Source organism: Protopterus annectens, chromosome 2.part0, assembly GCF_019279795.1.
Source record: "Protopterus annectens isolate FY-2018-M chromosome 2.part0, PAN1.0, whole genome shotgun sequence".
Taxonomy (NCBI): domain Eukaryota; kingdom Metazoa; phylum Chordata; order Ceratodontiformes; family Protopteridae; genus Protopterus; species Protopterus annectens.
This window is the reverse complement of record NC_056728.1, coordinates 818,391,061-818,405,393: the sequence shown is the minus strand read 5'-3', so window position 1 is coordinate 818,405,393 and position 14,333 is coordinate 818,391,061. Positions and strand designations below refer to the sequence as shown.

Sequence of the window (14,333 nt, the reverse complement as noted above, 5' to 3'; positions counted from 1 at the left end):
AAGAATGACATTTAATAAATATGCCTTTTGTAAATCAACATCAGTGAAGAATAGAAATACCTTATGTGGTAAAACATGCTATGAATTATTTTAGCAATTTATTTAAAGTAGGCAACAGGTTACTCACTGGGTAAATAACTTACTGCCTATATGTGAATGTGGGTTAGGAACACCACAGGAGAGATGCTTAAAACAACGGGAAAACAAGCAAATGAAAATAACTGCCTGGGTGCAACTGAACAATGGAATAAAGACTGTTGCACAAGGACAGACGTGCAACAGAAGTTACCAGGTTTATTGTAATATAATATGAGGAGTGGATTAATGTAGCCACAGATACAGGTTTATCAGGTCTACTAAAAATACCCCATTTTTGAACTGTGTTATTTTTGAAGCTAGAAGAGATACCTTCTTTAACAAGATTTGTAAACAGGACATATAAGGCATAACACTGGGCAAGACTGGAGTCCATTGTAACTGAAGATGTTTACGAATACAAGGGAGAATACTTGTTTGCTGCCAACATATTCTACTAAGTCATGTCACTTCAGAATATTTGCATGGAAGTGCTTCACTGACTAGAATGTTTTCATCTGCAATGCTTAATGTCAGAGGTATGGCAAGGTATGTTAGATACTCGGGAACACCGTTTTTGGTCTTATCCATATTTAGGTACATTCACAGATGAACTTATGTACCTAATAGGATGTAGGCTGCTAGAAAAGGATATACATTTCCCATGTGGAATTGTGCTACTGGAACATACCTCTCAACATCTTAGCACAAGAAAACTGGACAAAGCCAAATATAATGGGGGGACAAGGGCCCAAAAATAGGGACACATTTTAAATATTGCTTGTATAAACATAAAGTTTCTAGCAAAAAAGGTTTAGTGTTTCCATGCATTTTCTGAATGATATGACGTTTGAACCTTAAATGTCTGTCATTATTTAGTGAATTCAGTCCTCACTGATTTGCCAGAGAGCCACAAGTTTTATGAGGAAGAGACCAAAAATATGATGCAAAAATCTGGACAGTTGAGAGCTACTTACTGGGATGAGATAAACACCTACAGTGTAATGGTATGGAGACGGTGTTATTTTTAGCTATGTTAATACCCAAGAACACCATGACTCATCTAAGACAGCCCTAACAGTGGATGCTAATAATAATAATAAAGTGATAATGAAACAGAAGGTATACAAGGTCAAAATGCAAAGAAAAATAATGTGTCAAATCTACGTGTCCGGGTTGTTGCCTTAGATGAAACTGAATGATGCAAGCCACAGAGGTACAATTTTGAGATAAGGCTAGGCAAGACTGGAGTCAGTTGTTGTGGTAAGTTAGCCTTGATACTAAATATGTTTTAATGGCTGTTAGCAAACTGCAAGAGCTATGTTTATTTTTGCTGCAGTCTGACCAAAAGGGATCAACAGAAATGGAACTTTAATGGAAAAAGAGATCAGAGATTTGTATTTGAAAGAAGCCCACTCATGGCTTTTGTATTTATTTACTTAAAAAATGTATTGTATATTGTTTTGTTAGTTGCTCAAAGATAGCAAACGTGAACAGTGAAAGGGAAGGATTATTCAACAATTATAAAAATATGAAGGATGATTATCGTATTACACCTGTAATTATGTTACAAGTTTCTGATAGACGTTATAGTTTTGTGATTTGTTGACCACTGAACATTATAGTTTTGTGATTTGTTGACCACTGAACAAACAAGGAACTGTTTCAAAAATAAAAAGGGGTGTGTTTCCCACATGGGATGCACATGGCTTAGCACCAGCAGAATTCACTGATCACAGTTCAAATGAGATAAACGTCCTAAGTGCAAGTAGCTGACACCTCACTGTTAGTGGTCAAATATGCAATTCAAAAATTTTTTAAGGCAATGCTGAGCCACATGTTAGATTACCCTGTGTCTCAGCACTGCAAGGCAAGATTTGTGGCACACTGCATTAGCGGTGTGCTTTAAGTGTGTGGAATACAGACTGGAGCTGTTGCAATAGCTGCCCTGTACACATGCAGCCTTTTTAAATATTAATTTGCATTGTTTTATTTACGGTAAATCATTCTACCCTACCCAAGTGTTCTGTTTATGAGTACACTTCCAGCATGGCATCACTGCAACACCAGAGGGCTAGGGGTGTCAGCACAATGAGGATGGAAGAACTGCACTAATCCCCCTGCAGCTTGCATCATGCATCAAACCATCTAACTCATTATTCAAAAGGGGTCAGTCTGTAGCTTTCTTTGTAAATTGTGAACTTTGGCATCAGCCATGCAGCTCATAACAAGGTAACACCAAATTGCTTGGTGCTCTTAAATGAATACCACCCTATGTTTTTAAACAAATTACGACTGTGTTATGAACTGTTACAGAAGAATAGTTTATTACACAAGCTTCAACTACAGATATCTTAAAAAAGCCCCACAAGAGAACTTATTTTAATCCAAAAATCAAGTAAAAAATAAAAAGTTTTCAAACAGAGGTTTCACACACAGCAATTGTGTACGTATTCCATGTCATTCTGCTAAATAAGTTATAAATGTTAACATATAGCTGAGTTTTCTTCAGCTAAAGACGTTGGGATTTTAGTCACTTGGCCACTTGTATGTTTACAGTTTAGTGAAGTTTTGAAGTATGGATGTTATAATACTCCAATCACAAGAAAAAAGCTTCATTAACACCATATCAATCTCCTTCTTAGCAACAATAAAACCTAGGAAATAGATACAATCCCAAGTGCACAGACCCAGATGCATTCAATCAAACAATGAATTCTAAGTTGTATGTCATCTCTAGCATTCAGTATCAATAAAAACCTTTCAATTAAAAAAGTCAACTCTAACAAATGTTAAAAAAATACCCACTCATGAGAGTTCCATAATATACAACAACCAATGATATTCAAATACATATAAGCCAGCTAAGTGTTGCAGATGGGATGGCAGTCTGTGACCCAGGAGATGGGATTTGTAGTAGCAGGCCTAGCCACTACAGAAGCCACATAGGTTTGGAAATGATTGGCTTAATGCTAGGTCTAGCTCACCCATCCCTGGTAAGGGTGTGTCTGTATCCTTCTTGAATGCAGCCCCTGATGAAGGCAAGCAGCTCCATCTCACCTGTAAAAAGTAAAAGTGAAGCACAAGCAGACCATCTGTGGCACAGGGTAAGGGGGTAACACAAGTACGTGAACCACACTGATGGAGAGTAAAAGTAAGGCAAAGAGGGAAACATCCCCATAAAATAAGAATGGCACTATGCCACGACACACCCAACCCTCTCCACATTGCTGCCCTATCTGAGAGGCAGCAGTGAGACATAGAAAATGGTGAAGGTGAGGGCTCCAAACTGTGAAAAACTAAAATCAAGTTCAAGTAATTAAACATTTTTTTAAAAGACTGAAAAGGATATTTTACTAGAAACATCATGCCATTCGTCACAAACATTTGTAAAATGAGTACTTGGATTTGCAGGAATCTTTATATGTGTGTGCGTATATATATATATATATATATATATATATATATATATATATATATATATATATATATATGTATATATATATATATATATATATATATATACATATATATATATATATATGTATATATATATATATATATATATATATATACATATATATATATATATATATATATATATATATATATATATATATATATATACATATATATATATATATATATATATATATATATATACACATATATATATATATATATATATATATATATATATATATATATATATATATATATATATATATATATATATATATATATATATATACACATATATATATATATATATATATATATATACATACACACACACATATTAGAAAGCAGGAATAACTTAAAATATTGCAGGATACTATGCATAACAATTGCTTTGTATGACTTTTTTTTAATAACTAGTGATTCACTTAAAAAGATATAAATAAATGCTTCCTCATTTCTTAAAGAAAGCATATAACTAAAGCATATAACACTAAGGCATTCTAAATACATTCACACATGCAAACAAATGCATAAAAAGGATATTTTACAAACAAATGTCATGTCCTGTTTAGGGCAAATAAAAAGGAAAGCAAAGCTTCCCATTCTTTAAAGAAACACCGGATTCATTTTAGACGAAAATCAGTGACAAACTAGAAAAAAAGCAGAAATTGTTTGATGTAACTACCTAAAACAAGAATGGCATTTGATGGCCTGATGGTGCAGAAAAACTCCTGTCTGTGAACGCGAGTGTTACAGACTTGATAATATGCCTCTGCAAGGGTGTAGCTTGGCATACTCAGTGTACTCAAATGAGTGCATGTTTTTTCTGAGCGTATCTTAGATATATTACAGCTCAAAGAGCACAGAAGACTCAGAACTCTCTAAATTAGTGTTTGTTGCACACAGCTATACAAAACATGCTTATTTGAAAGGAATGCTCCTCTAAAATAGACTTTTTATGGTTATAATTGGCAACAACTGCAAATAACGTGTCCCTTTCTAAAGTGTATAGGGGTAGTAATTTTACATGATGGGGCAACAACTTGAGTTTTTAGTACTAAATATAAATTTCTGGCTACAATCCTTTGCCTGTATGCTGAACGGCTGGGTTGGATGGGAACAGAATAGCAACTGATAGCCATTTCTCATAGAGACAGGGTGAGTCTCTTGTTGTGAAGGCCAGAGGCTTACATTAGGCAAGTAACAAGTGGATCGTAGTTACAAACTGATGTACAGAAGAGGGAATCCAGGTGTATTTTCCACAAAAGGGGGGTATATGTGCATCTTAGAAACAAAAAAGGGAGTCTTTAATATTTTCATTCTAACAATATGAAGATCTGGTCACCAAGGTTTCATTCTTTTAAGAGGGATTGCACTCAGATGTGTACTACAAGCAGATATCCAGACAGAGAAAAGCAAATAAATAATTAAAACCTCAAATAAATGTGTTTTATCAAAAATCATTTGTTTTAAATAGGAAAGAAACAAAAATCACACATCCACAGGTACACTGACACTACATATAATAAAACATGGATGAGTAAAAATAACCCAATTGAAATATACTAAGCATGCTGATTATGCTCTGAAATGGAGAGAAAAATAATCTTGTTGCATCAAATTTCATTTGTAAAAAGCAATCTGTAACAAACTTGTTATAGTGAGGTTCTTAAATATGAACTTGTCTGTTACTGCTAAGCAAACCACATGCTGCTTCACCCCCTGCAGTCACCATGGAATTACAAAGGAAAACAAATATCTTTAAAACCAGTAACACATCTCACACTGCTACTTGGCTGACATCTGTATGGTAAACTACACTGCTAGGCTGAAAACAGCTTTAAAAGCTGTTAAGAAAGGAGCTGCCACACTTTTTTTAACTGGTAGTACCATCAGGGCAGCTAAAATTTATGTCTTACAAATGGAATAATGAAAAATCTGCAACTTCAGTTTCACTCTCAAGATGAATTTTTTTGTTCAATCCTGTTTTTTAAATGCATTATGATCAGAGACCCAACTGTATCATCTGTGACCTCTCAAAACCTCTCAACTGTGCTGTAGTATAGATGGTTAAGAAATAAGTTATTTCACAGGCAGTCACTGAGTATGTTCACGTGTGCCTAAAATTTATTGAAACTCTGCACTAAATTGTTAGGTATTACAATTGACAATAATCTCTCCTTCGACCTACACATTAACAACTCCATAAAGTTAGTTAACAGAAAGATAGGATCCTTATATCGAATCAGACCTTTTCTTACACCATCTACCAGAACAAGGATTGCTCACTCTCATCTTATTTCAACTCTTCTATATGCTGCGCCTATTTTCACTAACCTCAAAAAAAACAGCCTTAACAAACTGGCAACCTGTTATAATAACATTGCCCACTTTGCTACTGGTAATCCCTATAGAACTCATCACTGCGTCAACTTAAAACTTCTAGGCTGGCCTGAGTTTCAGAACTATCTTTTAATCCTTCAGCTCTGCATTGCCCATAAAATACTATACCAACCTAATAATACCCCCATACTCTCACAACTCATAACCCCTTATAAAAATCTCAACTCTCTCCGCTCATCCAGCAGACTTCTGACAAGTTCAACAAAGTCAAATAATAATGCTGGTGACTCTCTATTTACCAATGCTATTGGGACTAAATGGAATTTGTTACCCACTAGCATAACAAAGATAACTTCATTGCCCCTTTTCAAACAAAACATTAAAGTGCATTTCCAAAATCACTGGCTTTGCTCCTGTAATAAACCTGATTAGTCTAACACTATTACTACCCAATAAAACCATTTCTCTTCTCCTTTCTACTCTGCATGCTTTCTATCTTTCTTTTCTCTTCCCCTTACTTCTCTACCTACTATTCTGCAGTGCATCCACTTTTACTTTCACCACTTTCTATTCCCTCCTTTTTTATTCTCCTTACCCTCACTCCTTTCTATATTAATCCATTCAATATTTTTCCAACTTGTTAATTGAGAATTGAACTGTATGGAGTGTTTATAGTAACTAACTCTTGTAGTAGATTTTTTTTATATATAAGAGTGTTATCTTTCATTTTTAATGTTTGCTTGCAAACTCTATTACTAACTCTTAGATTTTCATTATAATGAGTACTGCTATTACATTTTTGTATGACAATTTTTGTTTGTATGTAAATTTTTTTTTTCATCTCTGAATGTATCTCACTCTGTGGAGCTTTTCTCCCCGGGCCTCTACTGAAAATGGAAATTTCTCCAGCTAGACTAGCCCGGTCAACAAATGTAAAATAAAAAAATAAATAAAATAAAAATAAAATTAGAAGTGATCATTTTACATCACTGAGTATGTTTCTGCTATACACTTGGGATGTAATGTTATTCTCCAGAATACTTTGAATTAGACACGTTTTGGGGTCATACTGTATAATACACACATTTATCCCCATGGTATTTCAGCACAAAAAAAGACAGTACCTTATTATAAGGGATTCCATACTTCCTTAGGACTGACGGAGAGATCAGGGTCATCTTGTGGCGCAGAAAGGCATTACATTCTTGGAAACTGTTTGGGAAGAACCCTGAAATAAGAAACATTTGTTACAATGTAACCTACTCTCCTGAGTTTTGAAGTATTTTAATGCTACATGCCATTACTCTGCTCAGTTAATGACTACATTCATTACTTCATAATACAAATTAAAACACAAGATATAACCAAGTTTTTTTACTAAATTAGATGGTTACTTGATTTAACTACTACTCATCAACATGCCTTTAGCAGATCCTCAAGACAAATCCTAGATTCTGTTTTTCTGAAATAAAATTTTGCCATCTGGGTTTGCCATTTGGAGACTGATGCTGTAAGATGCAGGCAAGTGTAATCATCCTTTCATAGTTTTTTTCCTCCTCTCCAAAGTTTTGCAAGCATAAAGTTAAGTAAAGGATGAGGGATGTAAAGCCTCCCAAGTGGAGGTTGTTGGGATCATTATTTTTCCCCTCCAAAATCAGTGTCACTGTTGTGCAGTCTGGTGTTTCATGAGTTGTTTTGTCAATCATTTATCATCAAAGCATCAATTTATGGGTACTTCTGAACTGATTTTTTGATGCGATAAGCATCTGTTATCTAATCCTTAACTTTATATTTTCAGCTTATTTAACTATTATGCAAGGTACTTCTTTAAAATAGGCCCACATAGGTTTCTAATTGCCCACCTGGATTTTTTTTTACATCTATTTCTTATTGCTTCTTCTCTTCTGATTAAAGTACAGTATACTAGAGCAGGCAGTTTACTGAATGTATAATTAAAACAAAGCATGATCACAAAAGTACATCATACCGAATTGTTTTTAAATTTTATTTGCACAACATTATATATAAGTTTTTCTTTCTTTTACCATTTGTATTGTTATCTTTCATGGTTCTGTATAGTTTTATCACTTTCAACAGGTATGATCATTAATTGTAAGTTTTATTTTTCTACAGGAACTCTACTTGTGGGGCCTCTGCTGAAAAGGGGTCTTGTAGGCCCAGTCAGACTAACATAGTAAACAACTGCCACTAAATAACAAGTAATTAAAAATAGGTAATTTCAAAATGAGCTATGACTCGGGTGGAATAATAAATGATGACGTGTTGCTTCAAACCTAATCTCAGTCAATAAACAGAAAATCAGAACTTGGGTTAAAACTAAGAATTACTACACGATGCACATAAAAAGTGGTTACTGATACATACATGATTTGCTAGGAAGAATGTGCAACACTGTAAAGCAGTGTTTTAAAACAATACGAACTGCTAAAGGTATGAGCAGAGTTCCAGAAAGGATTTTGAGGATATGTACATTCACTGGTTAACCTAAATGTAAAACCAGAATAAGACAGATTTAATTAGTGTCCTTTTCTTTCTAACCATTTTAAATGTGCAATTATCAAGATATTTTCAAACAAGACTGCTACATATAAATCTTCTGGATAAGACTAACCTACTTATTGGTTTAATTTAGTACTACCTCATACTGTACAAGTAAACTAACACAATGGTAAAACTGCAGGTTAGAGAAACCAATACACTTTCTTGAATAAACATTTACAAAAGTTGTCCAAGTTCTGACACTTGCTGAAAGAAAATTAGCAAAGTACTTCCTACACTTCTATAAATAAAATGGTGTGGGCCTCCCCTTAACGGGTAAATGGGCTTCAGGATATCACAATTAAAGAGCACAATTAAAGAGAAAAGAAGTTTATAAAACCAGTTATTGTAATTTTTTCATTTATCATTAGGACCCTTCCTTACGTGTCCCTCAGCATCACTGCAAAATTCCACATGAATTTATTTTGCACTAGAATCTATAAATAGATGTGAGACAGTTGGAAGAAAAAGCTGCAGTGTGAGGCTCACATGAAAACAGTACTAAGTGTAAAAGTTATCAGGAATGTGTACCAAACTGAACACATTCTCTCAACATATTTTATGCAGCTGGAGGAAATTTTCAGCATAATCATGATGGGGACAACATGTTATACAATGACCCCCCATTAAATATTCAAAAATGTGCACGCTGATTGGTCAGCATGCACGTTGTAAATCAGAGTTATAGTAATTTAAAAAGGTCCAGTCGCCCGGACTTTTTCCATTACTATAACTCTTTTTTCACACTGTTTCGCTATGTTAAACGAGTTTAACATAGCGAGACAGCTTTAAAAAAAGCAACAGAGATTCTCCGTTGCTTTTTTAAAGCTGTCTCGCTATGTTAAACTCCTTTAACATAGCGAGACAGTTTGTAAAAAGCAATGGAGATCTTGCTTTCTCCGTTTTTTTTTTCAAAACTGTCTCACTATGTTAAATGGGTTTAACATACCGAGACAGCTTTAAAAAAAAGCAACGGAGATTCTCTGTTGTTTTTTTTAAAGCTGTCTCGCTATGTTAAACCTATTTAACATAGCAAAAACAGTTTGTAAAAAGCAACGGAGATCTTGCTTTCTCCATTGCTTTTGCCCACAGTTCTGATGTACTGCGTAGGCATACGCATACGCAGTACATCAGAACTGCCGCAGAATACCAAACAGCTGCGGAAGGGCAGCAAGGAGGCATTATACAATGCCATTATTTAAGAAAAGTAATTATTTTTTTTCTTAAACAATGTCATTGTATAATAGCAATAACCCACTTCTGGGTGTGGGTAATGCTGGATTTAACCACGGTTGGCTTTGTTTGGCAACTCGGGCTTCGCCCTCGTGACCAAACCACACCAACTGTGGGTAAATCCAGCATTACCCACACCCAGGCGTGGGTTACTGCTATAATATACCACGGCACTGTCATGTGATTCTATCCTATACAGAGTCTATATATTAGATGAATTAAATAACTATTCAGTACAGAAAGTTGCAATGTCAGTGACACAGTTTATGAAAAATATGGCTTAGTTATGGTACTCAAATGAAGTCTCCATTAATTAAAATAGAACAAGCAAGCACCAGAAAACATACTATGGTGATTTCCTCCATTTGTAGTTGGCTGCTAAAAACTGAAGCCAATGCCTCTTGCCCAGAAAAAAAAATGATATTCCTACACATCAGGCTAGTACCATTGAGAAGTGGAAGGCTATTCAGTCCACAAAGAAGGACTTGGGGAAGAATGGAGATTATGATTAAGATCATCATCTTTATTCATTAGTAAATAAGTACTGAAAGCTGGATATTCTTTTATCATGTATGAATAGCAAAGAATTTGCATTTAATAATGTAACTTCTTCGAACTAATTTTGGTATGAAAATGAACATATCTACTAGGCTTGGCCTTCTGTTTCAGAGAGGTCTCTCATGGATTGCTGTGGTTTTTCACTTTACAAACACATATAGTAGGGTGAAACGGCAAGTCTCTAAATTGCTTGCATGCGCACATGAGTATCCATCAGAATTAGTGTCTCTGTCTTATGTCTGGTGAATGCTAGAATAAGCTCCTTTTGCCCTGCAACCCTAATTTAAACTGATTAGGTAACTGATGAATTTAAAACAAATATCTGAAAGCACTACACAAAATGTAAAGACATTCTAAATTAATTAACTAATTAAAGTCATCAGGGCTATAAAAGGAGACAGCTGACGCCATTACATCAGTTATTCTTGACCCCAAAGGTCTTGGAGCCCCAGAGAAGACATATATGATAGATAAGAAAAAGGGGGCAAGGTGGGAGGGAAACAGGACTGCAACAGTGAATACACTCGAACATCTACATTTATGGTAAGTATACACAACTGTACTATGTTCTTCGTGTTTCACTGTTGCAGTTATCACTTGTGGGAAGACTCCCAAAGCAGAGGAAGTGGGTGGAAGAAAGCTGCACAATTATGGGGATGCTAGCATGCCCTGCAGGCCTGCAGATGCAAATTTTGCCCTGGTTCTGGAGAAAGTAGTCAGCTGGTAAGTGCTTGGTGAAAATGTGGATAGATGTCCAAGTATCAGCTTTCAAAATTTCCTTGGTAGGAACCCCCCTCAGAAAGGCTGTGGAGGTAGAGGCTGCTCTTGTGGAATGAGATCTGACAGTTTTGGTCTGATGAAGTGCCGAGTTGTTGGCATGGAAGCGCTAACCTTTTATTAAAGCTTTTTTATCTGAAGCTCTGGTAGTTCTAGATTGCTGTTTTTTGTTATTATATGTTATTTTGCTTTGCTGGGACCTTTACTGCCTTGGTATCATTTTATTTCTGCAGTTGTGGGAGGACTCTTTCCATGGAAGGTATAGCAGAAATGTATACAATGAGAGATCCATTTGGAAATGGTCTGCTTGGTAATAAGTTTCCCCTCTGCTCCAGGGGCAAATGAAACCGGGAGTTGGTCAGTTTTCCTGATGGATTTGGTCCTGTCAAAGTAAAATCTCAACTGTCTGTGCACATCCAAAGTATGCAGAATTCTCTCCCCTGTATTTGTTGGTTTAGGAAAGAAGGTAGGTAGGTGTATGGCCTGGCTGAGGGTTACATCAGAGACCACCTTGGGCATGAAGGAGGGGTTGGTTCTTAAAGAAATCCTGTCCGCATGGAAGATGATGAAGGGCTCAGTGGCCATAAGAGCCTGGAGCTCAGATACCCTCCTAGCAGAAGTGATGGCTAGCAAAAGGGCAGTCTTCCAAGAGAGGTATGTGAGGTCTGCTGAGGAAGCTGGCTTGAAAGGGGGTAGATTTAGCTTTTCCAGGACAAAGTTTAGATCCCAAGCTTGCGAAGGGGGCCTTCTTGGCGGTCTGATGTGAGCCACACCTCTTAGGAGCTGCTTCAATAGGTGTTGGGAGAATAAACGCTGATCCGCCTGGACACAGGATGAGATAGCCGAGGCATGAGTCTTGACAGAGGAGTAAGACAAACCCTTATGGCGGAGCTCTGCCAGGCAGTCCAGAACCAGGGGTAAAGAGGCTTTAGTGCTGGTGGTGTCCCTAGTGGAGCACCAGCAGGAGAATCTCTTCCATTTAGAGGAATAAGATTTTCTGGTGCTAGGTCTGCGAGCCTCCTTAATAATGTCTAACACCTGATTGCTGAGGGCTAAATGTTAACTGAGGAATCGGCCATGATGTTAACTTGAGGGTGGCAAGGCCTGGATGCAAGAGTTTCCCTCCCTGTTGTGTGAGAAGGTCTGCGGTGGCGGTCTGAGGAGCATGGGGTACCAGTGCTGCCTTGGCCAATCTGGGGGCAATCAGGATAGCCCTTGATCCTTCTTCTCTGATCTTGAGTAGAACCCTGGGTATCAGAGGTAGTGGGGGAAAAGCATACACAAACAAGTTGCCCCAGTGGAAGGAGAGGGCGTCCATCCTCCAGGCTTCTGAGTGAAAGTGTCTTGAGCAGAACCTGGCCAGTTGACGGTTCTGGTGGCTTGCGAAAAGGTCCATGTCTGGCTCCCCCCAGATGTGAGTGACCTGTATGGAGGTCTCCCTGTGCAGCTGCCACTCGTGGGGGTCAATGATCTGTCTGCTTAAGTGATCTGCCAGGGTGTTTTGCTTCCCTAGGAGGTATTGAGCTATGAGATGCAGTCTTAGATTTGATGATGACTGCCAGATTTCCATGGCAAGGAGACACAAGGGGTAGGAATGAGTGCCCCCCTGTTTGTTGATGTACCACATGACAGTGGTGTTGTCTGTCCTGATTAGGAGTACCCCTGGTGCCAGATGGCCTTGAAAGGTTAGGATAGCTCTGCAGACTGCCAGCATTTCTTTTAAATTTATGTGTAGACCTATAACTTCCAGTGTGGGCTCCCCAGGCAATGTCTGAGGCATCCATGGTAAAGGTCTGCTTGTGTGGACAAAGGACAAAAGGAAGTCCCTTGTTTAGGGAGCAAGCCTGGGCCCACCAGAGGAGTTTCTTCTTCAAGCAAGGAATTAGTGGTAGTTGGTGCTACAGAGACCGGGAATGTTGGCACCAGAGGTTCCTTAGGTACCACTGCAGTTTCCACATATGCAATCTGGCAGGGGGTACCAGCAGGATGCAGGCGGCCATGTATCCCAGGGCTTGTAATATTTGCTTGGCTGTGAGGTGGGTCTTTTGTGCCAGCTGGTGGAAGTAGAACTTCAGAAAGGTCTGCTTTTTGGAGGAAGGAAGGCTATTTGCTTGGATGTGTCTAGCAGAGTGCCCAGGAAGGTAATCCTTCGTGTGGGTAGCAGCAGGGATTTTTCCAAGTTTATGGTGAACCCCAGTGAGGTCAGTATGGTCTGCACAAAGGAGAGGTCCTGTAGGAGCTTTTTCTTGGTTTTTGCCTGAATGAGGCAGTCATCTACATAGGGATAAATCTGTATGGCTCTCTGTCTGCAGTAAGTAATGACTGGAGCCAAACACTTTGTAAAGACTCTGGGAACAGTGGATAAGCCAAATGGCATTGCAGTGAATTTTATTTATTTATTTATATTTGTTGACCAGGAGTGTCCGACTGGACGTAGGTCCGTTTTCAGCGGAGGCCCGGGGAGAAAAGCTCCACAGTTAAAATAAACAACAATTTTCAGGATCCATACATCTGAGGTGATGGCCTGCCAGTTTTCCAGGAAGAGGGAAAGTCTTCCTCATAGCTTGTCTGGGGACATGGGGGGCAGCGGGGAGGGAAGGGAGTCATTGTAATTTTCTGGTGAAGAAGTGGGCTTAGAACTTCCCTGTCTTGGAGGGGCTGTGGACCACTGCCTAGTTCTTTCTTGGCTGTGTGCCTGTGGTCTAGGGGTTCAGTTTCTGCATACTTTTCTCTGTATTGGCTTAGGCTGAGGGGGAAAGGACCAGTGCTTGGTGGGGAAGTTTCTGCTGAACCTGGGAGGCTGTACCTGCAAAAAGTCCTTGACAGTCTGCATGAATTTGGCTTTGTCCTCCATTTTCTTGATGACCTCCTCGACCTTGGGGCCAAACAACTGCTCTTTATCCAAAGAGGCATACAAAAGTATGGATTTGATCTGGTCAGGCAAAGGTTGCTCCCTTAACCAGGCATGCCTTCTGATAACTTATCCTGTAGCTGCAGCCCTGGTAGAGGCTTCCAAGGCATCATAGCCACAATGTAAGGAATGCTTTGCTACCTGAGAGCTAGATTGTATGAGATCTGTTAATTCTCTGGTAGTGTTACTGTCAGGCAAGGCAGATATTTTCTGTTTAATGAGTTTGAGCACATTGTGCTGGAATTTGATCGTATGAAATTGACAGTTTAATGCCCTAACAGCTAAAGTGGCTGAGGTGTAAACCTTTTCATCTATCCTGTCTAGATCTCTGCTTTCTTTGTCAGTTGGAATGGGTTTTTTCAAAGAGCTTGCTCTAGCTCCCTTAGGGCCCTGAGTAATTACTTCAAGGTCTGCA

The 14,333-nt window shown here is 38.0% G+C and overlaps 1 protein-coding gene across 6 annotated transcripts in view; it reads right to left on the bottom strand.

Moving 5' to 3' along the window:
* Positions 1-14,333, bottom strand: part of KDM4C (lysine demethylase 4C) — a 3,520,425-nt gene that overhangs the window by 2,621,379 nt on the left and 884,713 nt on the right. For all 6 annotated transcript variants that reach the window (XM_044061093.1, XM_044061091.1, XM_044061094.1 and 3 more), the window contains exon 7: positions 7,005-7,108. In XM_044061093.1, coding sequence (XP_043917028.1) covers positions 7,005-7,108 — 104 coding nt within the window. The remainder of the gene's footprint in view (positions 1-7,004; positions 7,109-14,333) is intronic.